Here is a 16,411-nt window from a genome sequence, read left to right as displayed (position 1 = left end):
GTACAGGTGGGAGGAGTAGGTGCGGTACAGGTGGGAGTGGTACAGGTGGGAGGATGAGGAGTAGTAGTAGGGGGCGGTACAGGTGGGAGGAGTAGGGGGCGGTACAGGTGGGAGGAGTAGGGGGCGGTAAAGGTGGGAGGAGGAGTAGGGGCGGTATAGGTGGGAGGATGAGGAGTAGTAGTAGGGGGCGGTACAGGTGGGAGGAGTAGGGGGCGGTACAGGTGGGAGGAGTAGGGGGGTGGTACAGGTGGGAGGAGTAGGGGGCGGTACAGTTGCGAGGAGTAGGGGGCGGTACAGGTGGGAGGAGTAGGGGCGGTACAGGTGGGAGGAGTAGGGGCGGTACAGGTGGAAGGAGTAGGGGCGGTACAGGTGGGAGGATGAGGAGTAGTAGTAGGGGGCTGTACAGGTGGGAGGAGTAGGGGCAGTACAGGTGGGAGGAGTAGGGGCAGTACAGGTGGGAGGAGGAGTAGGGGCGGTACAGGTGGGAGGATGAGGAGGAGGAGTAGTAGTAGGGGGCGGTACAAGTGGGAGGAGGAGTAGGGGGCGGTACAGGTGGGAGGAGTAGGGGGCGGTACAGGTGGGAGGAGTAGGGGGCGGTACAGGTGGGAGGAGTAGGGGGCGGTACAGGTGGGAGGAGGAGTAAGGGGCGGTACAGGTGAGAGGAGTAGGGGGCGGTACAGGTGGGAGGAGTAGGGGGCGGTACAGGTGGGAGGAGTAGGGGGCGGTACAGGTGGGAGGAGGAGGAGTAGGGGGCGGTACAGGTGGGAGGAGGAGGAGTAGGGGGCGGTACAGGTGGGAGGAGGAGGAGGAGTAGGGGGCGGTACAGGTGGGAGGAGTAGGGGGCGGTACAGGTGGGAGGAGTAGGGGGCGGTACAGGTGGGAGGAGGAGGAGGAGGGGGCGGTACAGGTGGGAGGAGGAGGAGGAGTAGGGGGCGGTACAGGTGGGAGGAGGAGTAGGGGGCGGTACAGGTGGGAGGAGGAGTAGGGGGCGGTACAGGTGGGAGGAGGAGTAGGGGGCGGTACAGGTGGGAGGAGGAGGAGTAGGGGGCGGTACAGGTGGGAGGAGGAGGAGTAGGGTGCGGTACAGGTGGAAGGAGGAGGAGGAGTAGGGGGCGGTACAGGTGGGAGGAGGAGTAGGGGGTGGTACAGGTGGGAGGAGGAGGAGTAGGGGGCGGTACAGGTGGGAGGAATAGGGGGTGGTACAGGTGGGAGGAGGAGGAGTAGGGGGCGGTACAGGTGGGAGGAATAGGGGGCGGTACAGGTGGGAGGAGTAGGGGCCGTACAGGTGGGAGGAGGAGGAGTAGGGGGCGGTACAGGTGGGAGGAGGAGGAGTAGGGGGCGGTACAGGTGGGAGGAGTAGGGGGCGGTACAGGTGGGAGGAGGAGTAGGGGGCGGTACAGGTGGGAGGAGTAGGGGCCCTACAGGTGGGAGGAGTAGGGGGCGGTACAGGTGGGAGGAGGAGGAGTAGGGGGCGGTACAGGTGGGAGGAGGAGGAGTAGGGGGCGGTACAGGTGGGAGGAGGAGGAGTAGGGGGCGGTACAGGTGGGAGGAGGAGGAGTAGGGGGAGGTACAGGTGGGAGGAGTGGGCGGCGGTACAGGTGGGAGGAGGAGGAGTAGGGGGCGGTACAGGTGGGAGGAGTAGGGGGCGGTACAGGTGGGAGGAGGAGTAGGGGGCGGTACAGGTGGGAGGAGGAGGAGTAGGGGGCGGTACAGGTGGGAGGAGTAGGGGCGGTACAGGTGGGAGGAGGAGGAGTAGGGGGCGGTACAGGTGGGAGGAGTAGGGGCCCTACAGGTGGGAGGAGGAGGAGTAGGGGGCGGTACAGGTAGGAGGAGGAGGAGTAGGGGGCGGTACAGGTGGGAGGAGGAGGAGTAGGGGGCGGTACAGGTGGGAGGAGGAGGAGTAGGGGGCGGTACAGGTGGGAGGAGGAGGAGTAGGGGGCGGTACAGGTGGGAGGAGGAGGAGTAGGGGGCGGTACAGGTGGGAGGAGGAGGAGTAGGGGGCGGTACAGGTGGGAGGGGGAGGAGTAGGGGGCGGTACAGGTGGGAGGAGGAGGAGTAGGGGGTGGTACAGGTGGGAGGAGTGGGCGGCGGTACAGGTGGGAGGAGGAGGAGTAGGGGGCGGTACAGGTGGGAGGAGGAGGAGTAGGGGGTGGTACAGGTGGGAGGAGTAGGGGGCGGTACAGGTGGGAGGAGTAGGGGGCGGTACAGGTGGGAGGAGGAGTAGGGGGCGGTACAGGTGGGAGGAGGAGGAGTGGGCGGCGGTACAGGTGGGAGGAGGAGGAGGAGGGGGCGGTACAGGTGGGAGGAGGAGGAGTAGGGGGCGGTACAGGTGGGAGGAGTAGGGGGCGGTACAGGTGGGAGGAGTAGGGGGCGGTACAGGTGGGAGGAGGAGGAGTAGGGGGCGGTACAGGTGGGAGGAGTAGGGGGCGGTACAGGTGGGAGGAGGAGGAGTAGGGGGCGGTACAGGTGGGAGGAGTAGGGGGCGGTACAGGTGGGAGGAGGAGGAGTAGGGGGCGGTACAGGTGGGAGGAGTAGGGGGCGGTACAGGTGGGAGGAGTAGGGGCGGTACAGGTGGGAGGAGTGGGCGGCCTGAGGTCTTCTATATTCTGCCCGATCACATAGACTGGTCTGTTGCCTCTAGTAAATATGGCGCCTGGGTGCCGATCACATGTCAGATGACGTCAGGAAGGGGGAGGGGCGCTATGCGGAGAGGACGAAGGAAAACAAAGATGGCGGCGTGAGTCGGCGGAGCGGACATGTCCGAGGAGCGGGAGGAGTCGGGGGCCATGGCCTCATCTTCCTCGGCCGAGCAGGAGGATCTCCCGGGCGGAGTGGGACCGGCCAGGCTTCTCCTTCTACCGCCCGAGCAGGACCAGGACTGGCCGCCCAAGAAGCGGCTGCGGGTGGAGGCCGAGCCCGGGAGCGTCCGGCTGGAGGAGCGGCTGTACTCGGTGCTGTGCTGCACGGTGTGCCTGGACCTGCCCAAAGCCTCGGTCTACCAGGTGAGGGGGGCCCGAAAGTGTCCCGCCCCCCGCAGCCCTGTGTCCCCCCCCCCACCCCCGCAGCCCTGTGTCCCCCCCTCCCCCCCGCAGCCCTGTGTCCCCCCCGCAGCCCTGTGTCCCCCCCTCCCCCCAGCCCTGTGTCCCCCCCTCCCCCCAGCCCTGTGTCCCCCCCTCCCCCCAGCCCTGTGTCCCCCCCTCCCCCCGCAGCCCTGTCTCCCCTCCCCCCGCAGCCCTGTGTCCCCCCCCCGCAGCCCTGTGTCCCCCCCCCGCAGCCCTGTGTCCCCCCCCCCCCGCAGCCCTGTGTCCCCCCCCCCCGCAGCCCTGTGTCCCCCCCCCCGCAGCCCTGTGTCCCCCCCCCCGCAGCCCTGTGTCCCCCCCCCCCGCAGCCCTGTGTCCCCCCCCCCGCAGCCCTGTGTCCCCCCCCCCCGCAGCCCTGTGTCCCCCCCCCCCGCAGCCCTGTGTCCCCCCCCCCCGCAGCCCTGTGTCCCCCCCCCCCCGCAGCCCTGTGTCCCCCCCCCCGCAGCCCTGTGTCCCCCCCCCGCAGCCCTGTGTCCCCCCCCCCGCAGCCCTGTGTCCCCCCCCCGCAGCCCTGTGTCCCCCCCCCCGCAGCCCTGTGTCCCCCCCCCCGCAGCCCTGTGTCCCCCCCCCGCAGCCCTGTGTCCCCCCCCCCGCAGCCCTGTGTCCCCCCCCCCGCAGCCCTGTGTCCCCCCCCCCGCAGCCCTGTGTCCCCCCCCCGCAGCCCTGTGTCCCCCCCCCCGCAGCCCTGTGTCCCCCCCCCCCGCAGCCCTGTGTCCCCCCCCCCCCGCAGCCCTGTGTCACCCCCCCCCGCAGCCCTGTGTCCCCCCCCCCGCAGCCCTGTGTCCCCCCCCCCGCAGCCCTGTGTCCCCCCCCCCCGCAGCCCTGTGTCCCCCCTCCCCCCGCAGCCCTGTGTCCCCCCCTCCCCCGCAGCCCTGTCTCCCCCTCCCCCGCAGCCCTGTCTCCCCCCTCCCCCGCAGCCCTGTGTCCCCCCCCCCCGCAGCCCTGTGTCCCCCCCCCCGCAGCCCTGTGTCCCCCCCCCGCAGCCCTGTGTCCCCCCCCCCGCAGCCCTGTGTCCCCCCCCCGCAGCCCTGTGTCCCCCCCCCGCAGCCCTGTGTCCCCCCCCCCCGCAGCCCTGTGTCCCCCCCCCGCAGCCCTGTGTCCCCCCCCCCGCAGCCCTGTGTCCCCCCCCCCGCAGCCCTGTGTCCCCCCCCCGCAGCCCTGTGTCCCCCCCCCGCAGCCCTGTGTCCCCCCCCCCCGCAGCCCTGTGTCCCCCCCCCCGCAGCCCTGTGTCCCCCCCCCCGCAGCCCTGTGTCCCCCCCCCCGCAGCCCTGTGTCCCCCCCCCCGCAGCCCTGTGTCCCCCCCCCCGCAGCCCTGTGTCCCCCCCCCCCGCAGCCCTGTGTCCCCCCCCCCGCAGCCCTGTGTCCCCCCCCCCGCAGCCCTGTGTCCCCCCCCCCGCAGCCCTGTGTCCCCCCCCGCAGCCCTGTGTCCCCCCCCGCAGCCCTGTGTCCCCCCCCGCAGCCCTGTGTCCCCCCCCGCAGCCCTGTGTCCCCCCCCGCAGCCCTGTGTCCCCCCCCGCAGCCCTGTGTCCCCCCCCCCCGCAGCCCTGTGTCCCCCCCCCCCCCGCAGCCCTGTGTCCCCCCCCCCGCAGCCCTGTGCCTCCCCCCCCGCAGCCCTGTGTCGTCCCCCCGTCAGCCCTGTGTCCCCCCCGCAGCCCTGTGTCCCCCCCCGCAGCCCTGTGTCCCCCCCCGCAGCCCTGTGTCCCCCCCCGCAGCCCTGTGTCCCCCCCGCAGCCCTGTGTCCCCCCCCGCAGCCCTGTGTCCCCCCCGCAGCCCTGTGTCCCCCCCGCAGCCCTGTGTCCCCCCCGCAGGCCTGTGTCCCCCCCGCAGCCCTGTGTCCCCCCCCCGCAGCCCTGTGTCCCCCCCCCGCAGCCCTGTGTCCCCCCCGCAGCCCTGTGTCCCCCCCGCAGCCCTGTGTCCCCCCCGCAGCCCTGTGTCCCCCCCGCAGCCCTGTGTCCCCCCCCGCAGCCCTGTGGTCCCCCCCGCAGCCCTGTGTCCCCCCCCGCAGCCCTGTGTCCCCCCCGCAGCCCTGTGTCCCCCCCCGCAGCCCTGTGTCCCCCCCCGCAGCCCTGTGTCCCCCCCGCAGCCCTGTGTCCCCCCCCGCAGCCCTGTGTCCCCCCCGCAGCCCTGTGTCCCCCCCGCAGCCCTGTGTCCCCCCCCGCAGCCCTGTGTCCCCCCCCGCAGCCCTGTGTCCCCCCCCGCAGCCCTGTGTCCCCCCCCGCAGCCCTGTGTCCCCCCCCGCAGCCCTGTGTCCCCCCCGCAGCCCTGTGTCCCCCCCCGCAGCCCTGTGTCCCCCCCCGCAGCCCTGTGTCCCCCCCCGCAGCCCTGTGTCCCCCCCCGCAGCCCTGTGTCCCCCCCGCAGCCCTGTGTCCCCCCCCGCAGCCCTGTGTCCCCCCCCGCAGCCCTGTGTCCCCCCCCGCAGCCCTGTGTCCCCCCCCGCAGCCCTGTGTCCCCCCCCGCAGCCCTGTGTCCCCCCCCGCAGCCCTGTGTCCCCCCCCGCAGCCCTGTGTCCCCCCCCGCAGCCCTGTGTCCCCCCCCGCAGCCCTGTGTCCCCCCCCGCAGCCCTGTGTCCCCCCCCGCAGCCCTGTGTCCCCCCCCGCAGCCCTGTGTCCCCCCCCGCAGCCCTGTGTCCCCCCCCGCAGCCCTGTGTCCCCCCCCGCAGCCCTGTGTCCCCCCCCGCAGCCCTGTGTCCCCCCCCGCAGCCCTGTGTCCCCCCCCGCAGCCCTGTGTCCCCCCCCGCAGCCCTGGTGTTCCCCCACCCGCAGGCCTGGTCCCCCCCCGCAGCCTGTGTCCCCCCCCGCAGCCCTGTGTCCCCCCCGCAGCCCTGTGTCCCCCCCGCAGCCCTGTGTCCCCCCCCGCAGCCCTGTGTCCCCCCCCGCAGCCCTGTGTCCCCCCCCCGCAGCCCTGTGTCCCCCCCCGCAGCCCTGTGTCCCCCCCCGCAGCCCTGTGTCCCCCCCCGCAGCCCTGTGTCCCCCCCCGCAGCCCTGTGTCCCCCCCGCAGCCCTGTGTCCCCCCCCCGCAGCCCTGTGTCCCCCCCCGCAGCCCTGTGTCCCCCCCCGCAGCCCTGTGTCCCTCCCCCCGCAGCCCCTGTGTCCCCCCCCGCAGCCCTGTGTCCCCCCCCGCAGCCCTGTGTCCCCCCCCGCAGCCCTGTGTCCCCCCCCCGCAGCCCTGTGTCCCCCCCCGCAGCCCTGTGTCCCCCCCCGCAGCCCTGTGTCCCCCCCGCAGCCCTGTGTCCCCCCCCGCAGCCCTGTTGTCCCCCCCGCAGCCCTGTGTCCACCACGCAGCCCTGTGGTCCCCCCCCCGCCAGCCCTGTGTCCCCTCCCCCCGCAGCCCTGTGGTCACCCCCCCCCCCCCACGCCCCGCAGCCCTGTGTCCCCCCCCCCCGCAGCCCTGTGTCCCCCCCCCCCGCAGCCACTGTGGTCCCCCCCCCGCAGCCCTGTGTCCCCCCCCCGCGCCCTGTGGTCCCCCCCCCGCAGCCCTGTGTCCCCCCCCGCAGCCCTGTGTCCCCCCCCGCAGCCCTGTGTCCCCCCCCGCAGCCCTGTGTCCCCCCCCAGCCCTGTTTCCCCCCCGCAGCCCTGTGTCCCCCCCCCGCAGCCCTGTGTCCCCCCCCGCAGCCCTGTGTCCCCCCCGCAGCCCTGTGTCCCCCCCCGCAGCCCTGTGTCCCCCCCCCGCAGCCCTGTGTCCCACCCCCCCGCAGCCCTGTGTCCCCCCTCCCTCCCCCCCCCCGCAGCCCTGTGTCCCCCCCCCCGCAGCCCTGTGTCCCCCCCCCCCGCAGCCCTGTGTCCCCCCCCCGCAGCCCTGTGTCCCCCCCCCGCAGCCCTGTGTCCCCCCCCCGCAGCCCTGTGTCCCCCCCCCCGCAGCCCTGTGTCCCCCCCCCGCAGCCCTGTGTCCCCCCCCCCGCAGCCCTGTGTCCCCCCCCGCAGCCCTGTGTCCCCCCCCGCAGCCCTGTGTCCCCCCCCCGCAGCCCTGTGTCCCCCCCCCCGCAGCCCTGTGTCCCCCCCCCCCGCAGCCCTGTGTCCCCCCCCCCGCAGCCCTGTGTCCCCCCCCCCCCGCAGCCCTGTGTCCCCCCCCCCGCAGCCCTGTGTCCCCCCCCCGCAGCCCTGTGTCCCCCCCCCGCAGCCCTGTGTCCCCCCCCCGCAGCCCTGTGTCCCCCCCCCCGCAGCCCTGTGTCCCCCCCCCGCAGCCCTGTGTCCCCCCCCGCAGCCCTGTGTCCCCCCCCCCGCAGCCCTGTGTCCCCCCCCCCGCAGCCCTGTGTCCCCCCCCCCCGCAGCCCTGTGTCCCCCCCCCCCCGCAGCCCTGTGTCCCCCCCCCCCGCAGCCCTGTGTCCCCCCCCCGCAGCTTTGTGTCCCCCCCCGCAGCTTTGTGTCCCCCCCCCCGCAGCTTTGTGTCCCCCCCCCCGCAGCCCTGTGTCCCCCCCCCCGCAGCCCTGTGTCCCCCCCCCCCGCAGCCCTGTGTCCCCCCCCCCGCAGCCCTGTGTCCCCCCCCCCGCAGCCCTGTGTCCCCCCCCCGCAGCCCTGTGTCCCCCCCCCGCAGCTCTGTGTCCCCCCCCCCGCAGCCCTGTGTCCCCCCCCCGCAGCCCTGTGCCCCCCCCCCCCGCAGCCCTGTGCCCCCCCCCCGCAGCCCTGTGCCCCCCCCCGCAGCCCTGTGCCCCCCCGCAGCCCTGTGCCCCCCCGCAGCCCTGTGCCCCCCCCGCAGCCCTGTGCCCCCCCCGCAGCCCTGTGTCCCCCCCCGCAGCCCTGTGTCCCCCTCCCCCCCCGCAGCTCTGTGTACCCCTCCCCCCCCCGCAGCCTTTGTGTCCCCTTCTCCCCCCCCCCCTCCCCCCAGCCCTGTGTCCCCCTCCTCCTTTGACCTCCCTGTGATTTACCTTCTCCGCAGTGCACCAATGGACACCTTATGTGCGCCGGGTGCTTCATTCACCTCCTGGCGGACGCCCGGCTTAAGGAAGAGCAGGCAACATGTCCGAACTGTCGCTGTGAGATCAGCAAGAGCCTGTGCTGCCGTAACCTGGCGGTGGAGAAGGCGGTGAGCGAGCTGCCCTCTGAGTGCGGCTTCTGCATGAAAGCCTTCCCCCGCTCGCTGCTGGACAGACATAAGAAGGAGGAGTGCCAGGACCGGTACGAGCCCAGGAAGAAGGATGGGGGGCCAACCACGGCCTGGGGAGGGGAGGGGGGCGCAACCACGGGCCTGGGGAGGGGAGGGGGGAGCAACCACGGGCCTGGGGAGGGGAGAAGGGGCCAACCACGGGCCTGGGTAGGGGAGAAGGGGCCAACCACGGGCCTGGGGAGGGGAGAAGGGGCCAACCACGGGCCTGGGGAGGGGAGAAGGGGCCAACCACGGGCCTGGGGAGGGGAGAAGGGGCCAACCACGGGCCTGGGGAGGGGAGAAGGGGCCAACCACGGGCCGGGGGAGGGGAGGTAGGTTGTTCCAGTTTACAACATCTGCAGCCACACACCCCTCTCCAAAACACTGGAAGGTTGGTGCTACACGCAGCAGATGTCTGGGAAATAACAAGTTCTGAGCCAAAGCCTGAGGAGGAGAAGACAATGATGGTCCTGTATACATATCACTGATCCCTACTGTGTATGGGGCTGCGGAGCTGATGTATATAACAGATCTCTGATCCCTACTGTGTATGGGGCTGCGGAGCTGATGTATATAACAGATCTCTGATCCCTACTGTGTATGGGGCTGCGGAGCTGATGTGTAGCAGATCACTGATCCCTACTGTGTATGGGGCTGCGGAGCTGATGTGTAGCAGATCTCTGATCCCTACTGTGTATGGGGCTGCGGAGCTGATGTGTAGCAGATCTCTGATCCCTACTGTGTATGGGGCTGCGGAGCTGATGTGTAGCAGATCACTGATCCCTACTTTGTATGGGGCTGCGGAGCTGATGTGTATAACAGATCTCTGATCCCTACTGTGTATGGGGCTGCGGAGCTGATGTGTAGCAGATCACTGATCCCTACTGTGTATGGGGCTGCGGAGCTGATGTGTAGCAGATCACTGATCCCTACTGTGTATGGGGCTGCGGAGCTGATGTGTAGCAGATCACTGATCCCTACTGTGTATGGGGCTGCGGAGCTGATGTGTAGCAGATCACTGATCCCTACTGATGGTCCCTGCTCGTCTGATAACTAAGTTGTATTAGCAGAAAAGCCTTTTGTATTCCCTGCAGCATCTAGATTGGACATCTGCTGGTCCTGTTTTTGCACATGACGGTCACTGCACCTGTCTAGCTGCTGTCAGTGCTGCACATGACGGTCACTCTGCACCTGTCTAGCTGCTGTCAGTGCTGCACATGAGTCACTCTGCACCTGTCTAGCTGCTGTCAGTGCTGCACATGACAGTCACTCTGCACCTGTAGCTGCTGTCAGTGCTGCACATGACAGTCACTCTGCACCTGTCTAGCTGCTGTCAGTGCTGCACATGACGGCCTGTCTAGCTGTCACTCTGTGCCTGTCCAGCTCAGAATGATAGGACTCCACTTTGCTTTCACTTCCATATCTGGCTTTGGCTCAACCGCAGTGTTTGTTTTCAAAACTCGTGGGAGAAGTGCGGGGACTGTGAGGGCCCCAGAGGGGAGGGGGCGGGGACTGTGAGGGCCCCAGAGGGGAGGGGGCGGGGACTGTGAGGGCCCCAGAGGGGAGGGGGCGGGGACTGTGAGGGCCCCAGAGGGGAGGGGGCGGGGACTGTGAGAGCCCCAGAGGGGAGGGGGCGGGGACTGTGAGAGCCCCAGAGGGGAGGGGGACTGTGAGGGCCCCAGAGGGGAGGGGGACTGTGAGGGCCCCAGAGGGGAGGGGAGGGGGACTGTGAGGGCCCCAGAGGGGAGGGGACTGTGAGGGCCCCAGAGGGGAGGGGGCGGGACTGTGAGGGCCCCAGAGGGGCGGGGACTGTGAGGGCCCCAGAGGGGCGGGGACTGTGAGGGCCCCAGAGGGGCGGGGACTGTGAGGGCCCCAGAGGGGCGGGAACTGCGAGGGCCCCAGAGGGGAGGGGGCGGGGACTGCGAGAGCCCCAGAGGGAAGGGGGACTGTGAGGGCCCCAGAGGGGAGGGGGCGGGGACTGTGAGGGCCCCAGAGGGGAGGGGGCGGGGACTGTGAGGGCCCCAGAGGGGAGGGGGCGGGGACTGTGAGAGCCCCAGAGGGGAGGGGGACTGTGAGGGCCCCAGAGGGGAGGGGGACTGTGAGGGCCCCAGAGGGGAGGGGAGGGGGACTGTGAGGGCCCCAGAGGGGAGGGGAGGGGGACTGTGAGGGCCCCGGAGGGGAGGGGGACTGTGAGGGCCCCGGAGGGGAGGGGGACTGTGAGGGCCCCGGAGGGGAGGGGGACTGTGAGGGCCCCAGAGGGGAGGGGGACTGTGAGGGCCCCAGAGGGGAGGGGGACTGTGAGGGCCCCAGAGGGGAGGGGGACTGTGAGGGCCCCAGAGGGGAGGGGGACTGTGAGGGCCCCAGAGGGGAGGGGGACTGTGAGGGCCCCAGAGGGGAGGGGGACTGTGAGGGCCCCAGAGGGGAGGGGGACTGTGAGGGCCCCAGAGGGGAGGGGGACTGTGAGGGCCCCAGAGGGGAGGGGGACTGTGAGGGCCCCAGAGGGGAGGGGGACTGTGAGGGCCCCAGAGGGGAGGGGGACTGTGAGGGCCCCAGAGGGGAGGGGGACTGTGAGGGCCCCAGAGGGGAGGGGGACTGTGAGGGCCCCAGAGGGGAGGGGGACTGTGAGGGCCCCAGAGGGGAGGGGGCGGGGACTGTGAGGGCCCCAGAGGGGAGGGGGCGGGGACTGTGAGGGCCCCAGAGGGGAGGGGGCGGGGACTGTGAGGGCCCCAGAGGGGAGGGGGCGGGGACTGTGAGGGCCCCAGAGGGGAGGGGGCGGGGACTGTGAGGGCCCCAGAGGGGAGGGGGCGGGGACTGTGAGGGCCCCAGAGGGGAGGGGGCGGGGACTGTGAGGGCCCCAGAGGGGAGGGGGCGGGGACTGTGAGGGCCCCAGAGGGGAGGGGGCGGGGACTGTGAGAGCCCCAGAGGGGAGGGGGCGGGGACTGTGAGAGCCCCAGAGGGGAGGGGGCGGGGACTGTGAGAGCCCCAGAGGGGCGGGGACTGTGAGGGCCCCAGAGGGGCGGGGACTGCGAGGGCCCCAGAGGGGAGGGCGCGGGGACTGCGAGGGCCCCAGAGGGGAGGGGGCGGGGACTGCGAGAGCCCCAGAGGGGAGGGGGACTGTGAGGGCCCCAGAGGGGAGGGGGCGGGGACTGTGAGGGCCCCAGAGGGGAGGGGGCGGGGACTGTGAGGGCCCCAGAGGGGAGGGGGCGGGGACTGTGAGGGCCCCCGAGGACAGGGGGCGGGGACTGTGAGGGCCCCAGAGGGGATGGCGCGGGGACAGTGAGGGCCCCAGAGGGGAGGGCACGGGGGGGTTCTGGAGCGTGCCTGGTGTAGTTCAGTCTGGATGGTTGGGTACACATGGGCACACAGGGTCGTTGTATCTGCACAATGAGCGGTGCTGCGCCATCTTGTGGATGGGAGGCTCCCTCTCTTAGCTGTAGCATATGGTTATATGTTCAGATCCCGCATCAGGGCCCAGTTACTATGTGAACCCCTGTTATCCTGAATGATTTGTCACTTTGTCTCTCCTTAGTGTAACACAGTGTAAATACAAGAGGATTGGCTGCCCGTGGCAGGGCCCGTACCACGAGCTGACCGTGCATGAGTCCGAGTGCTGCCATCCTACCAAGACCGGGAACGAGCTCATGGAGATCCTGGACGAGATGGACCAGTCCCACAAGAAGGAGATGCAGTTGTATAACAGCATCTTTGGCCTGCTTAGCTTTGAGAAGATTGGATACACAGGTAAGGTGTTAGGCAGGGCGGCTGCATGGATGTTCTCAGTCACACGTGCGGCTGCCCCCGAGCCGATGACACACACGTGTTCTTTGCGCATGTCACTCTTCTGCTTTGTAGGTATCGCTAAGGATCTAAGTGTCACTGTGCGGCAGAGCCTGCGAAGAGCCTGGGTACCATGTGGTAGTCCAGCGTCCAGCGTCAGGTTTTGTTGTAGGGTAAGTGTCACCAAGGACATGAAGAGGGGCAGCTGTCACTCAGATTCAGCTGCTGATCTTTATGACGTGACCCTTGAGGTAACGGTCTCCTTGCTGGCACTGTGTACATCCTCCGTGCGCACTGTAGTTGTCGAGCACGTCTCCATTGTCTTTCTGTGATGTTGAGGACAAGGATCAGAAGATGATGATGAAGAGAAGCCCCTATGTATAAGCAGCACTGGGCCCCACATATGCAGGCAATGCTTCCCTGGGTTATCCTACCCCTGTCACCAAGTCAGGCCGTTCGGATTGAGGATGTGTTTCAGCTTTGGTCTGGTGGGAGGTAAGGCTGCTCCATTGTATTGTGGTTGAACCCTACAGCCGGAGAATGTAGTCTGTGCATAACACAAGGCAACACAGAAGTGGGCACCTAGCTTCTATCGGACTGCCGCTCACCACCCAAGAGAAGCTACAGTAAGGGGCTCCCGGGATAGCTGTGTGGTGAGCATTGGACACAGCCTGTCAGGGATGGGGCAGAGTGGTGGTCCTCGGGGCTGCTCTGTTCCCTAGGTAGGTACTGCTGTATCCAGTTGGGATGGGGGGCAGTAATAGTGGTGAGCCCCCTGTACTATGCCGTCTTCCTGCTGTCCTTTCTATGGGGGTGTCTCCTATTCCTTCTCTCTGGTCCGGGGCTTTCGGCACTGGGGTTTTGTCCTCGCCTAGAGGTTTCTCAGCACTCCTGGTGCTACTGATGGGGGGTTAGGTCGGTGGCCATCAGGTAAGTGTCAGTGCCATCTTTCTAGCACATGTTTACACTGTTTGCTCTTGCAATAACCTTGTAACATTGCCTCCTCCTCCAGCGGAATGGACTTGTATGTAGGAGGAGGGCTGTAGCTGCCTCCTCCAGCTCGGACTCTCATTATTGTGACTTCTCTAGCTCTGTACCGCCTTCTGGTTGGAATAAATTTGCTTTATCTGAAATGGACCTGTCCGTGTGTTCTTAAAAAAAACTCTGTGTCAAGATGTAATTTTCACCACCAACATGCCATAAACCTCGAGTGGCCTCTGTGACCGGAGGAAGATGTGGGGAGTGGGGTGGGGGGGCATGTTATGGGCTGTATACCAATGCCTCCCCCAATGGATGCTGAAGCCTTCTGTGCTCTAGACTTGGTGTACGGCCGGAGGACACACACTTATGTTTCCTTACCCTGTCTGTACCATACGCCGCTCACACACAATGTACTGCTTGTGTTTTGCCTATATGCTTAGTGCATTCATCTCCCTTTCCCCTTTTATGAGGCAGGGCAGTGCAGAAACCACCGCCGATCCTTCAACGGTAACAGGTAACATGGTGTAGTCGGGGGAATGTGCCGTAAATCCCTGCACCAGGTAATTTTGTTCTTCTCTCTTCCTTTTATTCTCCTCTCTACTTCTGTCACAGAGGTCCAGTTCCGACCTTACAGAACAGATGACTTCATCACCCGCCTGTATTATGAGACTCCACGCTTCACCGTGCTCAACCAGACCTGGGTGCTGAAGGCCCGTGTCAACGACTCGGAGAGGAACCCCAACTTGTCGTGCAAGCGAACCCTCTCCTTCCAGCTCATCCTAAAAAGCAAGATCAACTCCCCCATGGAGTGCTCGTTCCTGCTGCTGAAAGGCCCCTATGATGACGTGAAGATCCACCCGGTCATCTACCACTTTGTGTTCACCAATGAGAACAACGAGACGGAGTACGTGCCCCTGCCCATCATAGACTCCGTGGAATGTAACAAACTGCTAGCCGCCAAGAACATCAACCTCCGGCTCTTTATATTCCAGATCCAGAAGTGAACCATCCTTACCTCAGCCTCGTGCCCTAGACCCCCTTCCCCGCTGGTGGCACATGGGTGGTCGGGGAGGGGTTTCTGTTTTTCTTAGTTTGCTTTTACTTCCTTTGTAGTTTGCATGTGTCTGCTGGAGCCTGCGGTCTGCCCTTTGTGGCCCCATTGGTTACGTTTCCCTCCAGCACTCCCGTTATTCATCTTTCTTTCTGTTTTTTTTCCATGGCTGGTATCAGTATTTCTGGGTTTAAAGTGTTAGTTCTCCGTCTTCCCTGTGATGGGGGATGGAGAGGAATTGCTGCCACCATCAGTCTTCATGTCGATGGGGCCTGCCGCTTCTATCAGTTTCCATCCCAGCTGCAGCTCGGTCCTCATTTATGTCAAGCTCCCTTTTAATTTATTTTGTTCTAGGCAAAGCATGGGTAGTGGGTGGCTGAGGCAGGACAGGCATCCCGGCAGGAGATGCCTCCACTAGAGGGCACCATTCATATCACACATGTGCTGTAACCTTAGCTCTATACTGTGACCAGGGTGGATGCCAGCAGAGAGGTCCTGTGACTAGTACTATAGAAAGAGACTCTCTATACTCCCCTGCAGTTAGTCCTCTAGGCAGGAGCCTTTGTTGTAGCATTTGGTGCCTCTGATCTGCATGGCAATGGTTTCCCTCCACTTGCCAGACTCTATCCCCTTATTCACTACATAGGATGTCACATCCCGAGATCAGTCAGAGGAGCTGGTGGCTCGCGTCCCGAGATCAGTCAGAGGAGCTGGTGGCTCGCGTCCCGAGATCAGTCAGAGGAGCTGGTGGCTCGCGTCCCGAGATCAGTCAGAGGAGCTGGTGGCTCGCGTCCCGAGATCAGTCAGAGGAGCTGGTGGCTCTCGTCCCGAGATCAGTCAGAGGAGCTGGTGGCTCGCGTCCCGAGATCAGTCAGAGGAGCTGGTGGCTCGCGTCCCGAGATCAGTCAGAGGAGCTGGTGGCTCGCGTCCCGAGATCAGTCAGAGGAGCTGGTGGCTCGCGTCCCGAGATCAGTCAGAGGAGCTGGTGGCTCGCGTCCCGAGATCAGTCAGAGGAGCTGGTGGCTCGCGTCCCGAGATCAGTCCGAGGAGCTGGTGGCTCTCGTCCCGAGATCAGTCAGAGGAGCTGGTGGCTCGCGTCCCGAGATCAGTCAGAGGAGCTGGTGGCTCGCGTCCCGAGATCAGTCAGAGGAGCTGGTGGCTCGCGTCCCGAGATCAGTCAGAGGAGCTGGTGGCTCGCGTCCCGAGATCAGTCAGAGGAGCTGGTGGCTCGCGTCCCGAGATCAGTCAGAGGAGCTGGTGGCTCGCGTCCCGAGATCAGTCAGAGGAGCTGGTGGCTCGCGTCCCGAGATCAGTCAGAGGAGCTGGTGGCTCTCGTCCCGAGATCAGTCAGAGGAGCTGGTGGCTCTCGTCCCGAGATCAGTCAGAGAAGTTGATGGCTCGCGTCCCGAGATCAGTCAGAGGAGCTGGTGGCTCGCGTCCCGAGATCAGTCAGAGGAGCTGGTGGCTCGCGTCCCGAGATCAGTCAGAGAAGTTGATGGCTCGCGTCCCGAGATCAGTCAGAGGAGCTGGTGGCTCGCGTCCCGAGATCAGTCAGAGGAGCTGGTGGCTCGCGTCCCGAGATCAGTCAGAGGAGCTGGTGGCTCGCGTCCCGAGATCAGTCAGAGGAGCTGGTGGCTCGCGTCCCGAGATCAGTCAGAGGAGTTGGTGGAGAGAATGTGGATAAGGCGTGGAGGTGACAGTAGCCGTCTGGTAGATGTAATAATGGGGGGGCCACATGGTGAGTTAACCCCTGCAGGGACATATCCTATATCACCACTTCCTGGTCAGAGCTGTTGTCAGCCTTGTGTGTTTGCTCTGTGCAGGTGGCGGCCATGTTTCCTTTGCTGTCAGTCTATAATCACACTGCCTTGCTCCTAGAGCCTCATCCTGTTAGTTTTTATTAGCTGTGAATATAAATATCCCTGGGCCGGACAGTGTGGACATCGGTGAGCAGTATTTCGGGCTCAGGGCCGAGGATGTTTTATTTAATTTTATTTTTGGCTGATAAATAAAAATGGTTCCTGCAAACCACAGGCTGCTGTCATGTTGTCTGTGTCCAGCCTGAGCCTAGTGACATGGGGGTCTTAAGATCTTGTAGACCCTCAAAGAAGAGACTCGTAGGAGGACAAGGATCATATAGCCCTGTATGAGGGGGACGTGTTTCCCCTAGGTCCAGAATGATCCTACTGACATAGGCTAGGTATCTCACAGACCCTGATAAGCTGTAACGGAGGACCAGAATCCTGCGTCTCCAGCCTGATCCTAGTGACTGGGGGGGGGGGCATATATATATACACACACCAACTGTATATCTCATAGACTCTGAGATTAAACAGGATGAGGATTGTGAATCTAACATACAGATAACTAGGAATGAGAGATGTACTAACATGAGAGCAAGAAGAGACAAAATACCACAACGCCCCAGCAATTAGTACAGAAT

The 16,411-nt window shown here is 66.7% G+C and overlaps 1 protein-coding gene across 1 annotated transcript; it reads left to right on the top strand.

Moving 5' to 3' along the window:
* The first annotated feature begins 2,656 nt into the window (after positions 1–2,656).
* Positions 2,657–16,001, top strand: ZFTRAF1 (zinc finger TRAF-type containing 1). Its single transcript, XM_069956875.1, has 4 exons — positions 2,657–3,002; positions 7,953–8,191; positions 11,689–11,900; positions 13,530–16,001. Exons 1-4 carry the CDS (start codon positions 2,757–2,759, stop codon positions 13,919–13,921), a joined length of 1,089 nt encoding a protein of 362 aa, XP_069812976.1. The 5' UTR covers positions 2,657–2,756; the 3' UTR covers positions 13,922–16,001.
* The last annotated feature ends 410 nt before the right edge of the window (positions 16,002–16,411 follow it).

This window comes from Dendropsophus ebraccatus, chromosome 2 (genome assembly GCF_027789765.1).
Source record: "Dendropsophus ebraccatus isolate aDenEbr1 chromosome 2, aDenEbr1.pat, whole genome shotgun sequence".
Classification (NCBI taxonomy): domain Eukaryota; kingdom Metazoa; phylum Chordata; class Amphibia; order Anura; family Hylidae; genus Dendropsophus; species Dendropsophus ebraccatus.
The sequence above is the reverse complement of the archived record's forward strand: the minus strand, read 5'-3'. Positions and strand labels throughout refer to the sequence as shown.

Coding starts and splice junctions, on each gene's coding strand:
- ZFTRAF1 (XM_069956875.1), top strand. CDS start 2,757: ATGTCCGAGGAGCGGGAGGAGTCGGGGGCCATGGCCTCATCTTCCTCG. Junction 3,003..7,952: donor CCAAAGCCTCGGTCTACCAG/GTGAGGGGGGCC, acceptor CCTTCTCCGCAG/TGCACCAATGGACACCTTAT. Junction 8,192..11,688: donor AAGGAGGAGTGCCAGGACCG/GTACGAGCCCAG, acceptor GTCTCTCCTTAG/TGTAACACAGTGTAAATACA.